General features: G+C 34.6%; 1 protein-coding gene across 1 annotated transcript in view; it reads right to left on the bottom strand.

Moving 5' to 3' along the window:
* The window catches only part of VWA8 (von Willebrand factor A domain containing 8), a 425,268-nt gene that overhangs the window by 202,598 nt on the left and 205,072 nt on the right, over window positions 1–17,598 (bottom strand). The window contains exon 21 of the mRNA XM_081281141.1: window positions 10,609–10,685. Coding sequence (XP_081137267.1) covers window positions 10,609–10,685 — 77 coding nt within the window. The remainder of the gene's footprint in view (window positions 1–10,608; window positions 10,686–17,598) is intronic.

The raw sequence follows: 17,598 nt of genomic DNA, 5'->3' as shown, positions 1-17,598 counted from the left end.
GCAGGGTAAGTCCAGAATGTATGGAGTCTTAAATTTCATAGTTTAGTCTGACTTTCATTTCATGGAAAACATGAAGCCATTGGAGGACCAACCATCTATCCATTTCAGAGGGAAAACTTTCTGAATAGATGTCTGAAAGGTGGAAGAAAAAGGAAAAGACATTGCATTTATTCATTTGTTTAGCAAATGTTTATGAAACATTGGCTATACTCTAGACATCACAGTGGAAAAGGCAGTTGAAGACATATCCCTGCCCATAAGGGGGGGGGAGCTACCTACTGAGGAGGACAGAGATAGGAACATGTAACTGTGATAAAGACAGATATACTAGCAGAGCCTGTTCTATGTCAATAGCCCTAACCTTAACCATTAATAAAAGTCCTTTTGGAAAAGAAACATTCTAAAACTTATAAATATGGAAACCAAAAAAAATGACCTAATAGTGAAAAACAATATCTTAGTTTTTATTTGGTACTAATAAAAAAACTTCTTGTTCTCATTAAAAATTAAAGAAGACTATTTGGGAGAAAGCAATGTGATTGATTCACTTTATTATTTTTGTGATTTAAAGTTCTAGCCCTAAATTCAATTGATTTCTATAGCTGAAAAACAGCTCACAAGGATACCTACATAGAACCAAATGACAGAAGGGCAAAACTGACTGCACTACCTAGAGCTCAACATGCAATTTTTCAATCTCATTTACCAAACACAGAAAGCTTTCTTTGCTCCCCACTTGCAAAATGTTTTACAAAAACAGTAACACAAAGAAAGGAATCATCTGCTTGTGAAAGAGAATGAGAAGGAAAGGTCTAAGAATTTTTCCTACTGGAAAAGACTTTGATTTACATTTTGAAGAAAAAGGTAGGAGTTTTCCAGGTAGACTTGATAGGGAATTCCAAACTGCATATGTTAAGTTAAGGAGCCATGAATATGTATGCAGAGCCATAGGCAATGGATGAAGCATAAGTGTGTGGGAGAGAACAGGTGGAAGCAAGACAAGTGAAACAGATGGTGTTCAAACTCAGGAGTATGGACTTGATGCTGCTGGTAATGGGAATCACTGAAGGCTTCTAAGCAGGACAACAAGTGATCAACTTTTTTTTTTTGAACAATGTGGGGACATGGAAAGGAGATGGGGGTTAAGGTCTTAACCAAGAGGCTACTGCAATAGTCCAGAGTAGAGATGAGGAAAGGATTAATTCCTATTACTACCAAGCTGATACTAATGATTCTATTCCCACAGGGTTAAATCTAGCTAGTTCTGGTAATTTGGACTATTTACTAGAATCCTATTCAAAACTATCATTAGCCCAAGTTCTCACAACTCTCTAGTTATTTTGATCTGAAGGTCTGCTTATTATTTCTGTTACAGATCCATCTCACATATTGGGTCAGTAGCCCTGCTGAGTCTCTAGAAAAGATAGTTGTTGAAATGCCAGAATGTTGCACTGCAAATCCCACCAAAATTATATAAATAGTCATTACTGCCAAACTTAGCGATGTTTGAGCTCTATTTCTCAATTAATTTCCAATTTACTCTCTATCACATTACCCTTTAAAGTCTTGTACATCATTTTCTTTTCTTTTCAGAATGGGAATTGAACCCAGGGGTACTTTACCACTGAGCTACATCCTGAACCCTGTTTGTTTGTTTGTTTGTTTTTGAGATAGGTTTTTACTAAATTGCTTAGGTCCTCATTAAGTTGCTGAGGCAAACTAATAATAAAACTAATAATCAAACTAATAATCCTCAAACTAATAATCCTTTGCCTCAGTACTCCCCACCCCTGCAAATCAGTGGGATTATGGGCATGGACAACTGTACCTAGCTATCATTTTCATTTTAGCATTTTTTTCTATTGGTTACATTATTTTTTATTGTACACCTTCTCTCTACTAGATAGAAATCTTCATGGCAGCCATGACCTCTGTCTATCCTATTCATTGTTAAGTTCTCCAGTTCTAAAACAGTGCTAAGGACATAACAGAAATTCAATATAGGGTTGATATAATAGATGCTATTGGTACTCTACCAAGATCTCCTTTATCAGCAAATGCACTCATCCTCCAGTTATTACAGCATTGACCTATAAATGCTTACAGCTAAACTCTTCTTCCCTCCACCATGGGAGCTACCTCTTGGAGAAATACTCATTACAAGTGCTTCCTGCCCTCTCTCCCAGGGTGCAGCCCTTAACCAGTGACTTACTGATATGGGAACTAAAACTATTGGCTCTCTTGCTTCTAGGTGAGATAATGGAGTAGTACCATTCACACTCCAGAGCTCCCTGTGAAGAGACTGAGACTAGGTCATATCTAGAACCACCTCATTTGTCCACATTTATTCTGACTTCTTTACTTTCCAATAGTTCTCACCTAAAATCTCTCCTTTTCAAATCACTTATACAAACATCCTGATTTCTGGCTCAAGAGATCTGTTTCAAGATAACCCTACCTAAGATACTTGTTGACTGACTGACTGATGAATGAATAAATGAATGACTAAAGGCAAATGCAGAAATAATTCTTAGGTTTTTCAACAAGGCATAAATCATTATAGATACATCTCAATTAACAGAAGATTCGTAACAGAATTGTGAACTGAGCAATCATCTTAATACACCAGTTTATTTACTAATTTGAAGCACCTTGGGCTGTTCCTTCTGCTTATTTTGTCATTGTTGCCACCATTTGAAGAATCTGGCTAGAGCAATATGTATCGTATAAGAACAACATTATTTTAATATAAACAAATAAAAAGGAATTTTGGAAGTATTGGATATTAGACCAAGACACTTTTTCATTCTTTCTGCTCATCTAAGGACAGTGCAGCTGATGCCAGCTAGGAAGGCCCAAGTGGGGCACCAGACTGGGGGTAGGGACATGATGTTAAGCCTGTCCAGATGATCTGAGATTTGAACAATTCTAATATTGAGCTTATTCCATATTTTTATAAGGAATTTTATAATGAGAATCAGTGTGAAATAATTTTTTAACCAAAATTGTCCTGTGAGGGGGAAAAAAGGACTAGAATTTATAAAGTAAATTTATAATAGTGATTGAGTTGAGGAAGGTGATATGATTTTGGAAGTAGCAGTTAAAAGAAATGTTAGCTATAATTATAGTATTTAATTTCTGGAAAAGGAATCAAATTTGGAAAAATATGAACAGTTAAATCTGGGTGATAAATTTGGCTCTGTGTTACGTATTTGTATTTACATTTTTGGGATTTTTAAAAGTTTTTCTCAAACTAAAAATGCACATAACACTTGAAAGGAATGTAGTAGGCTCTAGTGGCAAGGGATATAACAAAATAAAGAAAAAACACTGTTTTAGTGGTTCTCAAGCTTCTTAAGCTTGTGATTCAGGAAATAAAAAATGAAAACGAATCCCACAGACTCCTCATTGTTTCCAGTTGTCTTTTCCAGAACAGCCTAGAGCATGCCACTTGCTGCTATCTGCAGTTTCAGGAATTTGTCTATAGTTCTGACTCACCAGCCTCTGTAACCCACAAATTAGAAGCCATAATAAAACAAATTTTGGGTGGGCATGCTTCAAGGAAGGACATCACTGGAGTAGTGTCCACTTGGGAGGAATATTCCTTAATAAACCACAATAATTAATTAATGTTTTTATGAATCTCCTGGGTGAAGAGAAAAAAAAAAAAACAGTGCCATCAAGTTTGCCGATGACACAGTTCAGAGGAGGAGATGTGACTGGGAGTAAAAGTAAATTTAGGGACTGGGGATATAGTAGAGCACTTGCCTTGTATGCACAAGGCCCTGGGTTCAATCCCCAGCACCACAAATAAATCATTACAGATATAGATACAAAAAAAAAAGTTTAATGATACAGAGAAATAATAAAGAGAAGAAAATGAAATAAGGATATTATTATTAGCCAAAAATATAAAACTATGAAATAATTAGCCAAAGAAAATAATGCAAAAAAGACTCAACAGGACTTAGGAATATAAGGCTAGAATTTAACACAACAAGTTAATTATACATAGACTGAGGTACAGAATAAAAAAGATGGTTGATCGATAGTTCTGTCACACAGGTTAAAACCACAGTAAAGTACTTACTATCCTCCCTACTCTACTGTCTGATTCAGCACAATGAAGTCAAGGAACAGCATCAAGCAGTAGTTAGAGCACAAGGCTGAAGCCAGAATGTATGAAGCCAGCTGTGTAACTTTAGCCAAGTTCTTTAACCTCTCTGTGCCTCAGTGGCTTCATCTGCAAAACAGAGATAGTAATGATATGGATCTTATACACTTGTAGTTAGCAGTAATAAGTTGTAATTTGAAATCAGCTTAGAACATGCCTAGCGCATAATAGCTGCCATGTAAATGTTTGTTAAATAAAAAGAAAAATACAGAAATTTAAATGTATTTGGAGGTCAATCAGAGAAGAGTCAAAATTATTATAAACCTAAAGCATGAGGCAGTAGCATAACTCATTTTTTTTTAAAGAGGCAGTATAAGGCATTCTTACTAGCAGAACTACTATCCAACTGCTGATAAAAATGTTTCCAAAACAGCTTTTTCAAATTCATAATAGGGAAGAAGACACAGGAAGAGGACCCTGGATGTTTTGTGTGGCAGCTGCCATTTGTCATATCGTCAGGTCCCTATTACTCCAATCAGGGCTAAGTATATTGTAATGGCTCAATAATAATGTTTTCCATGAGACTTAAGAAAAGCTTTGACTTTTTCTGTTTTCTACCAGATAGTTCTGCCTGCTGGGATTTTGTGAATTTCAAAATTTTGTGCTGTCACACTCAGTTTTCTTCAGCCTAAGGAGAGCCTGGTGTGTTGATTATGCTGTGCTTTGAAAAGCATGTCATCATTTACTCCAGGATATGTGATTTTAAGATGGGCAAGGGAAGAGTTTTGCATTCAATTTGCCACATATTTTACTTCATCTGGTTTCAAAAGGGAGAATAATATAGAAATATGATAGATAAAAAGCAAATGTTTTAACAATAACCTTCCAATATGCAATATTTTAACTATCTCAGCTGGTTAGAGCACTTACATAACAGTCACTGGTCGAACCCATACATACATGAGGAACCTGGCTCCACAATGAAGTAGCCTGTGGTGCCTCTAGATAAGGATGGCTATCAGAGGGGACCTTGAGCTGCAAGTTCCAGATGAAATTAGCTCATACCAAGTCATTTCAACAAATACTTAGTGGCATCCACTATATATTGAGAACCATACAAAGTACTTGCCTTGTGATAAGGGAGGCAACTTCTCTTAACAACTTCTTCACTTCTCCTTTCCCTTCTCCCTCCACAGACTTCTCAACAATTATAAAATCAGCCATTTATAACTATCTTAATATATCCCTTCTTTCCATTCTCATCACCAATATTTTTGGTTAGCCCCAATAATTTTATCTGGATTCCTAATATCACTTCCTAGTATTCTATGTGATTCAAGATCCATATGACTTTGAGCAGCCCACAGACTATGGTCAACATCATCTTTCTTGCTTTCATTATACCTCATTGCAGTCAGGATTCAATCCAGCCTCAGCAGGGACTATGATGCCTCTGTAAGCCCCTGTCTGCCTCTTGCCATTAATTCTTACGTCTACACACATACATCCCAAACTTACCACACTGACTTGTTATTTACATGGCCTGTTTCCAATGGCCATGCCACATGTGGTGGTGCTGGCCTATAATTCCAGTGAATAGGGAATCTGAGGCAGGAGGATCGCAAGTTCAAGACTAGCCTCAGTAACTGAATGTGACTTTTTCTCAAAATAAAAAAATAAAAATAAAAAAATAAATAACTGATGGAAATGTAGCTCAATGGTTATGGGAATGGGAATATTTGCATAAATTTTACCAATTGAGCATCTTTAATTCAAAAATTTAAAATGTGAAATGTTCCAAAAGCCAAAACTTTATAAGCATCATGTCAGTGTTCAAAAAGTTTCAGACTTTGAAGCATGCTGAATATTGGATTAGGGATGTTCCACCTGTCTCATTCAAATCAGAGATAGAAAAGAAAGAAAGTTATGTGATAAGAAACTAATACTTAGTAGCTTGTCTAAAAATGCCTGACACTGGCTGAGTCCATTTCACATATTCTGTCATTTAGTCTTCACCCTAGGAAGGACATACTTCAATTTGATAAGTCAGGAAATTAAGACTGAAGGAGTTCAAAATCACACAAAAGTTAGTGAAGACAGGATTCAATCTCTAGAACCTGTATTCTTTCTATCATATTGGTACAAATTCAGCTTCTCAGAGGTTGAGAGGTGGGAACAGCTATACCCAGAATGAAACGAGAGGTCACCCATGGATGAAACTTTGAAGTCTTGGTGGAGAAATGGGGTGCATTTTTAGATGAAGGAATGCAGACAGGAATGGGTTAAACTTCAAAACTTGTGAATAGAGCATAGAATGATCCTGGAATAAGTTGAGTATTTGCCAGGAAAATTTATTGTAAGAGAAATTTGAGGCTATAGTAGGGGATGTGGGAACTCTATTTCCAGTAGTACCACTATTAGAAAAATAACAAGAGCATACATATATTATACTAATGATTGGACCTGAGCTATCTTTATATATGAAGAGTAGCAAATAAAAAAACTGGTAATATAAGTATTTCAAAGCCCTTAGATTATTATGATTTTAATATAGACATGTACTTTTATCCAAGGTAGCAATACAACTACAGAAGTTGCAAGTGTCCTTCATGTTAAATTAACATCATAGAAGAAACAAGTAAATAGATACATTTCACAAATGTAAGGCATAAGTGATTGCATCCATTAATCTTTTAAATTATTTACATCATATTCTTCAGATATATTTTTGATTTTAACTAAGTACATGAATTGCCCAGCTTGTTCATTTTGTGAAGTCTGATAATCAAAACACAAGATGGCCATACATAAAAGCATTGTGGTTGTTTTATTCATGTGTGTTTGGGGATGGTTTTACTTATCAAGACTATGTTTCAAATGACTCTTATAACTAATTGTGTTCCAATGACTAAATTAAATTGAGACTGACTGATCATTTAGATGGTAACATCACAAATCTATCAGGAGTCTAAAATGAAGACAAGGCCTTACATAGATCATCTACAGATCAAAGAAGTCCTAAACATATTTTTAAGACCACTATTTTTAAGTCTTTTGGACATAGGTTTCCCTTAAAGCAATTTTATGAGCTTAAATTTTATGGCAAATACAACCTTAAAGCTGTATAAAAAAGAAAAAAATTCCCTACATTGAAATTAGTGGGGATATAGGTCTAATTAGTGAAAATTCTTTAATGGTATTTATCGCAAACTGAGCTTTTGGACTTCCACTTTTACATAATAAGTTAATATCCAATATTGTCAAACATAGATACCTAGGGCCCCTGTTAAATGAATAAATATAATTTTATTTGACATACTATTATGAATTAATAATACAGCAACAGGTGATATAAAATATAAGTATTTGGCTTTGAAATTTTTCCTACATTTTAAATTTAGAAAATTAATCATAGATAATATATATACACATTTATCTAACCAATGTCAGAATTACCACAGAATGTAAATTAGCAGGATTCAACTCTTCACTACTTTATGGACCATTTCTTATTTTAGGACAAGAGGTTGATGGGCCAGACAGGAAGTAAGGCATGCTCTCTCTAATCCTCTAAACCTTTAAAAGAACCTCAAATACCATACTCTTCTTGAAGACTCAAAGACATTCAAATATAGAGCAAGAAGTGATATTATAAATGACCCTTGTCTATTCCTCTTACTTAGAGATGAACAAACTGAGACCCAAGAGAGACAAAAATAGATGTTTTTTGAGTGCATATATGATAAATTAAGGGTCAAAAATCAATGATTAAGAAGGCATTCCCATCAAAAAGTTTAAAAAAGAACAATACACTGAGTCTGGAGAAAATTAAAGGGTATAATAAAGACAAAAGCAGGAATTATTGAAATGAAAAAGAAACATAAGAAAAGAAAGGGTTAACAATTCCAGAAGTTGGTTATTTGAATAATAATAATAACATCCTAGCAGAATTGATGGAGAACATAGATAATCAATGCCAGGTGTAAGAATGGAGATATCATTACCTTATATTCCTGGGATAAAATCTACTTGGTTGACATATTATACTTCTATATTTCCTTGAATATGATTTGTTAATACTTGTTAAGAATTTTCACATCTATATTCTTAGCTTTTGTCTGAAAATGTCTTTTATTTTATATTTGAAGAGCATTTGTGCTGAATGTACTATCCTACTTCTTGCTTGTTGCTTTAAAAGTAACCACTTCATTGAATTATGTTTTATATTTATTCTCCATGAAAAGTCAGTAGTAATTTTTATCATTGTTATACTGTATGTATTATGGCTTTCATTCCCTCTGGTGGTTTTAAAGATACTTCTATTAGTTTTCAGCAATTTGACATGATGTGTCATGCTGTGGCTTCCTGTGTGTTCTGCTGACATTTATAGAACTTCTTAGACTGATGACTTTGTTCTTCATTAAATTTGGGAGTTTTCCCATTATATCTCATAATATATGCTCTGTCCCATTTTTTTCCTATAATCTTTGAGATTCCAGTTGTTGATATGTGAAGCTGCATTTTTTAAAGTTGTCTTTTCTATACTGAGGATTTCTATTCCCTCATTATTCTCATTTCCCCTCTTGTAATGCTTAAAAATGTTTATGGCAACGGTTTTATAGTTCTTGCCTGCTAATTCTATCATTTTTTAGCTTTTTAGTCCATTTCTATTGACCAATTTTCCTGTTTCTTTGTATATCTAGTAATTTTCTACTGAAGGCTTGACATCATTTAATGGTATGTTGTGAAGTGTTTAGATTTTTCAGTCTTTCTTAGTTAAGTGTTCAGTTTTGTTCCTATCTTTCCTGTCTGCTCAAAATCCATTCTTTTTATTTTTAAAGCCATTTTGTATGAGAAAGAACTTCTAAAACAGAAGCACCTTTGATTTTTTTTTGAGACTTATTGTTAAACTTTTTAAGGGTGGGTATATAGTAACTTTAATTAGAGATAGACTAATTCTACTTCTAAAGCATAAGCTTTATAAGATATTTTCTGGAAAACAGAGGGTTTAATGCAGGCTGCCAATCATGCAGGAGTTCTGATAGTTGTTCAGACTGCAGATCTCTGGTGGTTATTCTTTTCCCAGTGTTTATGAATTTTGTCCAGGTTTATAGTTGCTTATTGTGGTAGTGCTAATCTGGTACATTAGTCTGCCATAGCCAGAAGTATATATCCCATGAAGGAGTTTTTAGCCATATCTCAACTTTCCTTTGATCCTTTTTTCTTTGTCTTTTAACCTAGTAATTGCCTTCTACTTTACTATAATTCTCTAAGAACTCATAATTATTTAGCAAAAGACCCAAACCAGAAATTAATTCTCAAAATTCAATCCAATGGGCCTGGGCGTGATGGCACAAGCCTGTAATTCCAGTGGTCAGAAGGATGAGAAAGGAGAATTAGAACTCTGAGGCCAGCTTTAGCAACTAACCTGAACCCTAAGCAACTTAGCAAAACCCTGTCTCAAAAAAGGGGGGGGGGGGCTCAGTGGTTAAGTGCCCCTGGGTTTAATCTCTAGTACTATGAAAAAAAAAAATCAATCCAATGTTCTTGTCACTGTACAATGTCTTTTGTTTCCTGGAAGTAAAATAACATTCTAAACTAGTTTTAAGTTGCTCAAAACTGGATATATTTCTCTCCCTCTCTCTCCCCCTTCCTCTTTCCCTCCCTATTATTCTGTCTCATTTTTTCTGTTTTGAGTAGATCTGCTGGTTATATGTTTTAAAATAGGGAACAGGTTCACTAATACAGCTAAAAAATGATCCATGCTGAGAAAATTTGCTTAAAAGCTATTACTGAATGAGTACTCTGACCACACAAAACTAAACAATCCAAAAAGTGTTTTAAGATAAAAAACACTACTAACATACTTCTTCCACATGTCTGTGTTCTTCATTTCCTACATGAGAGCCATATAGTTTGCTCTTCCTACCTGTGAGCTATTTTAGATTCTTGTTAGATGAATAGACTTAGGCTCCACTTACTTTTCTTCTAATTTAAGTGCCTCAATGTTGATGAGATCTGCTCCTAGAATGTAATGTTCATCACTCTCTGTCCACAAAAGACCTATTAATTCATATTTATAAAGTATTAGTCACTTTAAAAATAAATATAGTATGGTTTTATTACCTTTTAAGGAGAAGATAGATAAGAGCAGAGGAACAGGAATGAAACTAGTTTATAAAATGGGCCTTTAAGAAAGTATATTTAGGCCTGGTGTGGTGGTACATGCCTATAATCCGAGATACTTGGCAGGCTGAGGTGGGAGGATAGCAAGTTCAAGGACAGTCTGGGCAAGTTAGCAAGATTGCCACAAAATAAAAAACTAAAAAGGGATGAAGATGTATCTCAGTGGTAGAGAGAATGCCTAGCATGGACAAGGCCCTGGGTTCACCAATATGGGAGATGGGATGGAAGGGAGGTATATTTAAATGGCACTAGGTAAAAGATGAATAATTTAATCAGATTTTAAGAAGTGGTGGGTCTAATACTCTTACCTGTGAAGTTGGATATATTCTCGTGGTCTGTTGAGCAGGTGAAGAAATCTGTCAACAATCTTGTTTTTTCCTACACCCTGTAATTACACAGATAGTATTATACAAAAAGGGACTTTTGTTTTGTTTGATTCTTCTGCCAAACCAGAAGAATCTTTTATAAAAACCTGTTTTCCCAAAGTTGTACTGTTTTAGTTTATTATTAATGAAAACCAAACTAGCAAAAACATATAGCACAATTCTCATATGAAATAAGGTTTTCGTCAAAAATTTACTTCTAGATATATTAATTCTAAGCTCTTCTGTTTTAAAGGGAAATCCATAAGTTAGTCTCCTACATATTAATTATTTTGTTCTACAATTTTACAATGAAGTTCAGACATTACAACAGAATATTTACTCCAGATTTGAAGAATGACATTAGAGTGAAATCATTTATGTAGGAAAAAAATGGGTTTTCTAATCAGTTCTTTAGAAATATGGTTCTCAGTTACAGGAAGACAACCAATACTATACATTTTCTGCTTTAATCAAACACTCACTTCTCCTTTTATCCTATTTTCTACTCCTTTAAAACCCTAGAAACCTAAAATTGTAACCAAGATATATTAATAAAACTCAACTCTATTTGATCTCCTCTGAAATGCCCTCATTTCTTTGCCACTTACTCATCCCAGGAGTCGATGTCCTTTCTAGAAGACACACTACTAAAAATGGAATCTGCTCTGGTATAATTTCCCTATTTTAAAGTTTTCACTTAGAGGTGGAATACAAATGAATCTTTTAACAATTAGGTTGTATGTAAAAAGTAGAAGTCATTAAAATGTGCAGTTTTATATCATAGGTGACAACAATAATGTATTAATTTCTTATACTGTGCTAGTATTTTTCACATTATTTCATTTAATCATTACACTGAGACAGTCCCGTGAAAGAAGATTATTCTTATTTCACAAATCAAGAAACCAATGCAACAGAGGAAAGATAGTAGAAGTGAGCTAGGCAGCAAGTCCCAATCGCCTCACAACACAGAAAGGAGGCAGCAAAGGAAAAGCATGACTGAGAGGTGAGTGACAAAATAAATGCTCGATACTACATAGTCTGGGACCTGGAGAGACTGGATGATAGGTTACCAGAGAAGAAAATAAACTCAGAGTGCCCTAACTCTATCCCAAACCTGTGGATAAGGAAAAGGGGCAACAGAGAAAGAAGGGTTTGTGGGGGTAGGGGAGACATTCTCTTAAGTTCTACCATTTAAAAACTGTTGGAAAGAAGAAAAAAAAAAGATTTAAAGCACAACAGTAACAGACAGGTCTCTAAAACAGCTCAAAGAGCTTAAAAGAAAACTGAGCCAAGGGGTGGCAGCCATCTTGTGGAGCCCTCAGCCAACCAGTTAACCCCTTAAATCAGCAGGTTGTCTTCTCATACCCAGACAGCTGCAAATTACACCAGAAGGAAGTCCCCTGCAGTAGGACCTCATGAAAATCCTATGATTCCAGCCAAAAGCCTCTAAACCCCTCCCTCACCCTTGCTCCTCACCTCAAACAAGAGGACTGAACCAGCTGGATGGGACCTGTACTGGGAAGTGTACCTAGTCCAGCTAAACTCTGCACAATGTCCAATTGCTCACCTTGGACAGCCAAGAATGAAGCAGATTAGGCCCTAAACAAAGGAAAGTGGACTTACTAGGCCTTGATCACTGACACTGGGAGGAGGCACCCTGGGAAGCTTAGGGAAAGTCCCTAGGATCACAGGCCTTACCAGAGGGGAGCTGACTAAATATCCAGGGACATAAAAGATCCAGCGGGAAATTACCAGTCTATGCAGCAGGAAGAGGCTGATACCAGCCTTAACAGGTAAGTCATGATCACAACTGGCAAGTGACAGGGCATTGTTTGTATACTTAGGGAAACTTGCATCAGACTTAGAAAGCACAGGGAATCAAAGCCCACCATTCACAACCTGGAGCAACAAGAGTCCAGGTTAACCACGAGAGACAGGTTAATCACAAGAGACCCTTACCTACAATACATCAGAAAGCCACATCACCAGGGAGAATACTTGTGCACCATACTTCTGCACCACAGAACACCCACAGAAAACCCACAACCAGAGTTCTTGCACTCAAAGACATCCACCAAGATCTTTACTAGTGAAGAGGATCCAGTAGAGGGGAGCAGATACACAGTGGCACACATCAACCAGGGGCACTTCAAAGCCTGCATCCTGAACTACTGCATACAATAGAAGGAGCCAAGCACAACAATGTACCCTCTAAGCAGTCAGCTGCTGGCCCCAGAACTGACAACCCAGAAACTTCTGGTAAGAGGAACATAGCAAATATGGAATTGGCTCCTGTGTCCCTGTAACTCAGGAAAGACTCACATCCAAAGACTGATGGAAATCTGTTAAAGTCAAAATCTCAATGAAACCCAAATCAACATTCAACAAGAATTTTCTTCACCTTGACATATTATACTATAAACAACTCTAATTTCAACTTTTTTGCAGGGCAAAGACCAGGCATGTAACTCAGGGACACTTAACCTCTGAGCCACATCCTTAACCCTTTTTTTATATTTTTATATAAAATATAATAGGCAGGGTCTCACTAAGTTGCTTGAGGCCTCTCTAAATTGCCGCAGCTGACATTTAATAATCCTCTTGCCTCAGGAACCAGAGCCGCTGGGATTATAAGTATGTGCCATAGTTCCATGTATTTCAACTTTGATCATATAAATAACTCCTTAACTGAACAGAAATTGCTAACACAACAGGCAACACTTTACCTTTAACTGATTTGAATGTATTTCATCTAATGGTATAAAACATTAATTGGAATCAATCTTCCTATCTTTGTTTTCCTATATCTCTCTTGTTTATACCTTTTTCTTTTGGCTTAAATGCTACTACCTCAAATTACACCCATTCATCGATTTCTGTTTTCAACTTTGGTGTAAGTTATCCTTTCATGGTTTCTCTCTCTCTCTCTCTCTCTCTCTCTCTCTCTCTCTCTCTCTCTCTCTCTCTCTCCCCTTCTCCTATTTACCCAATCTTTCTTCTTTCTCCCTTTTAGCCCTCACTTAAGGTTATATTAAGTTCACCAAATTTACTAATTAATTTTTTGACCTGTTCCAGAATTTTACTATAGGTTTATATCTGAATTTAGGTAATGCAGAGAAAAACTGCTACAAGATTTTGGTTTTTACAAGGCTGAACAGAAGGAAGATTGGCTCAAAAGTGACTAGAGTAAATATGTGACATGTTTTTAAATGGTGCTGATATTTCTATCAGCAAAGGTCATACATTCGCTTAAAACATAATTATCTGGATGTTCACTCAACCCAGGGCTCTTATGAAAAATACTCTCACAAAGTAGTTTGTTACTTGAAAGAAGTCAGAATATACTGATAGGTGAACAGACACAAAAACAATATGAAAAAGCTTCAACCACAGACTTTCAAACACCCATAATGCTGGACACTTCGGTGGAAGAACTGTCTGAGGAAGACATTAGAAAGTTTGTAGTTAAACTGTTCTATGAGCTAAAATAAGACGTAAGGTATAAAATTAGAGAGAAAATACAGGAAGTGAAAGATCCCTTCAATGAAGAAAAAGAGATACTGAAAAAGAACCAGGTAAAAATCCTCAAATAAAGGAACCAACAAACAAAATTAAAAATTTAATGGAAAGCATCACCAATAGATTTGACCACTTTGAAGACAGATTTTCAGACCTCAAAAACACACTATATAACCTTGAAAATAAAGTCAACTATAGAGAAAATATGTGAAGAGACCATGAAAGAATATTTAAAAACTCTGAAACAACATTAAAAGGCCAATTTTAACATACATTGGGATAGATGAAAGCTCTGAAATATAACCTAAAGGAATGCACAATCTTTTCAATAAAACAATTTTGAAAAATTTCCCAAACCTTAAGAATGAAATGGAAATTGCAATACAGAAGGCATATAGGACTCCAAATATACAAAATCACAATAAAGTCACTCCAAGAAACATTATTATGAAAATGCCTAACATACACAATGAGGATTTATTTTAAAAGCTACAAGAGATAAATAGTTAATAATGCTCACATTTAGAGGGAAACCAATATAGATCATATAATTTCTCAACCTAGACCCTAAAAACTAGGAGGTCTTGGAATAATATATACCAACCTCCAAAAGAAAATGAATGCCAACCAAGTATATCAACCCAGCAAAATTAAGCTTCATATTTGAAGGTGAAATAAAAATCTTCCATGATAAACAAAAGTTAAAACAATTCACAACTAAAAAGACTGTACTGCAAAACATACTCAAAAAAATATTTTCATGAAAAATACAAATTAAAACTAGCACAGGGAGGAAATACACTAGAAAAATACTCAACTAAAGGAGAATTAAATCCAACTTAAACACTAGAAATAAACCAAATGATATGAAATAAAACTCATCTCTTTTGGGCTAGGGTTGTAGCTCAGTGGTAGAGCACTTGTCTACCATGTGTGAGGCATTGGATTCAATTCTCAGCACTGTATATAAAATAAGTTAAATAAAGATCCATCAACAACTAAAAACTATTTTTTTAAAAAAACTCATGTCTCAATAATAACACTGAATATGAATGATCTAAACTCTGCAATCAAAGACAAAAGTTGGCAGATTGGACTTAAAAACAAGACCCAAAATACACTGTTTGCAAGAGACTCATCTCACAGTCAAGGACATACAAAGACTGAAGGTGAAAAAAATGGGAAAAAAACATACAACTCACATGAATTTCATTAATAAGCATGGGTTACTAGTCTCATATCACATAAAGTGAACTGCAAGCCAAATTTAATCAGGAGAAACAAAGAAGGTCATTTCACAATGTTGAAAGGAATCGTATATCAACAAGATATAACAATCATATATCTATGTCCCAAACAATGGACCACCTACATACATCAAACAAGCCCTTCTCAATATCAATAATCAAATAGACAACAACAGAGACTATAGAATTAAAAATACAATTAATAATTTGCAATTAACAGACATGTATAGAACATTTCATTCATCAATGACTGAATTCATTTTCTTCTCAGGAGCACATGGAACATTTTTTAAAACAGACCATATTTTTAGGTCACAAAGGAAATCTTAGAAAAATAAAATAAAAGGAGATAATACCTTGTATTCTATTAGATCGTAATGGAATAAAATTAGAAATAAATGATAAACTAAAAAAATAAATTAAATAAGAGATTAAATAATACACTTCTGAATGATGATTAAATAATCATTTGAAAGAGATTAAATAATACACTTCGGAATTATGATAATTAAATAATTAACTTCTAAAAGAGATTAAATAATACACTTCTGAATGATGAATGGATGGCAGAAGAAATCAGGGGTGAAATAAAAAATTCCTAGAAACAAATGACTACAGTGATACAGCATGTCAAAATCTCTGCAACAGTAAAAAGGCAATTCTAAGAGAAAAGTTTATAGCATTGAGTTCATTCATTTAAAAAAATAAAGACAAAAAATAAATAATCTAACATTACATTTCGAGGCCATATAAAAAGAGCAAACCAACACCTAAACCAGTAAAAGACAGGAAATAATTAAAATCAGAGCTGAAATCAATGAAACTAACATTTTAAAAATATTACAAATGATCAATGAAACAAAGTTGGTCTTTTGAACAAATAAACAAATCAATAAACCCTTGGCCATACTAACAGAAAGAAAGAGGGGAAAAATGCAAATTATAAAAATCCAAGATGAGAAAGTAAATATCATCACAAACACTACTGAACTCCCAGAGACTCATCAGAAACTATTTTGAAAATTTATACTCAAATTGATTAGAAAATCTTGACAATATAGACAAATTCCTAGAGACATATGACCTAAAAAGAGTCAACCAGATGGATATAGAAAACTTAAACAGATCAATTTCAAGTGATGAAATTGAAGCAGCCATCAAAAGTCTTCCAACAAACAAAATCTCAGGACTGGGTGAATGATTTGCCAAGTACTACCAGACCGGTGAAGAAGAACTAATAACAATCCTCCTCAAATTATTCCATGATATATAAAAAGAGGAAACTAACAAATTTAGTCTACAAAGCTAGGCAAAGACATGAAACCGGACAATAACATATCAAGGAAAGAAAACTTTAGACCAATATCAATCATGAACAAGATGCAAAAATTCTTAATAAGGTACAGCCTGCATACAAAAACAGATTAAAAAGTGCATCATAATTGAGTAGGTTTCATCCCATGGATGCAAAGTTAATTCAAAATATGGATATCAATAAATGTAATTCACCAAATAAATAAAGACAATAATCATATGATTATCTAAAGAGATGCAGAAAAAGCATTTGACAAAGCACAGCATCCATTCAGTTTCAAAACACTAGAAAAAACAGGGACAAACCCAAGGTTAACTTATTCTGCATGGAGGAAAAACTGAAAGCATTTCCTCAAAAACAGGAACAAAATAAGGATACCCACTTTCACCTTCTATTCAACATAGTCTTTGAAATTCTAGCCAGAGCAATTAGACAAGAGAAGAAAATTAAAGAGGTATGAATAGGAAAAAAAGAGCTCAAACTATTTCTATTTGCTGATAACATGATCCTACAATTAGAAGACTGACATAACTCCAAGAAGACTTGTAGACCTCATAAATGAATTTAGCAAAGTGGCAGGATACAACATCAAAACCTACAAATCGACTGTGTTCCTATATTCCAATCATGAATCTGGTGAAAAAGAAATTAGGAAAACTATCCGATTCAAAATAGCCTTAAATAAAAAAAAAAAAAATTGGAATAAATTTAACAAAGAGGTGAAGGACCTCTATCATAAAAACTATAGAACACTAAAGAAATTAAAGAAGACCTTAGAAGATAGGAGGACCTTCCATGTTCTTGGAAAGGCAGAAGTAATATTACCAAAATAGCCATAAAACCAAAAGT

The sequence above is a fragment of the Spermophilus citellus genome (genome assembly GCF_964194105.1).
Source record: "Spermophilus citellus genome assembly, chromosome: 1".
NCBI lineage: Eukaryota > Metazoa > Chordata > Mammalia > Rodentia > Sciuridae > Spermophilus > Spermophilus citellus.
The sequence above is the reverse complement of the archived record's forward strand: the minus strand, read 5'-3'. Positions and strand labels throughout refer to the sequence as shown.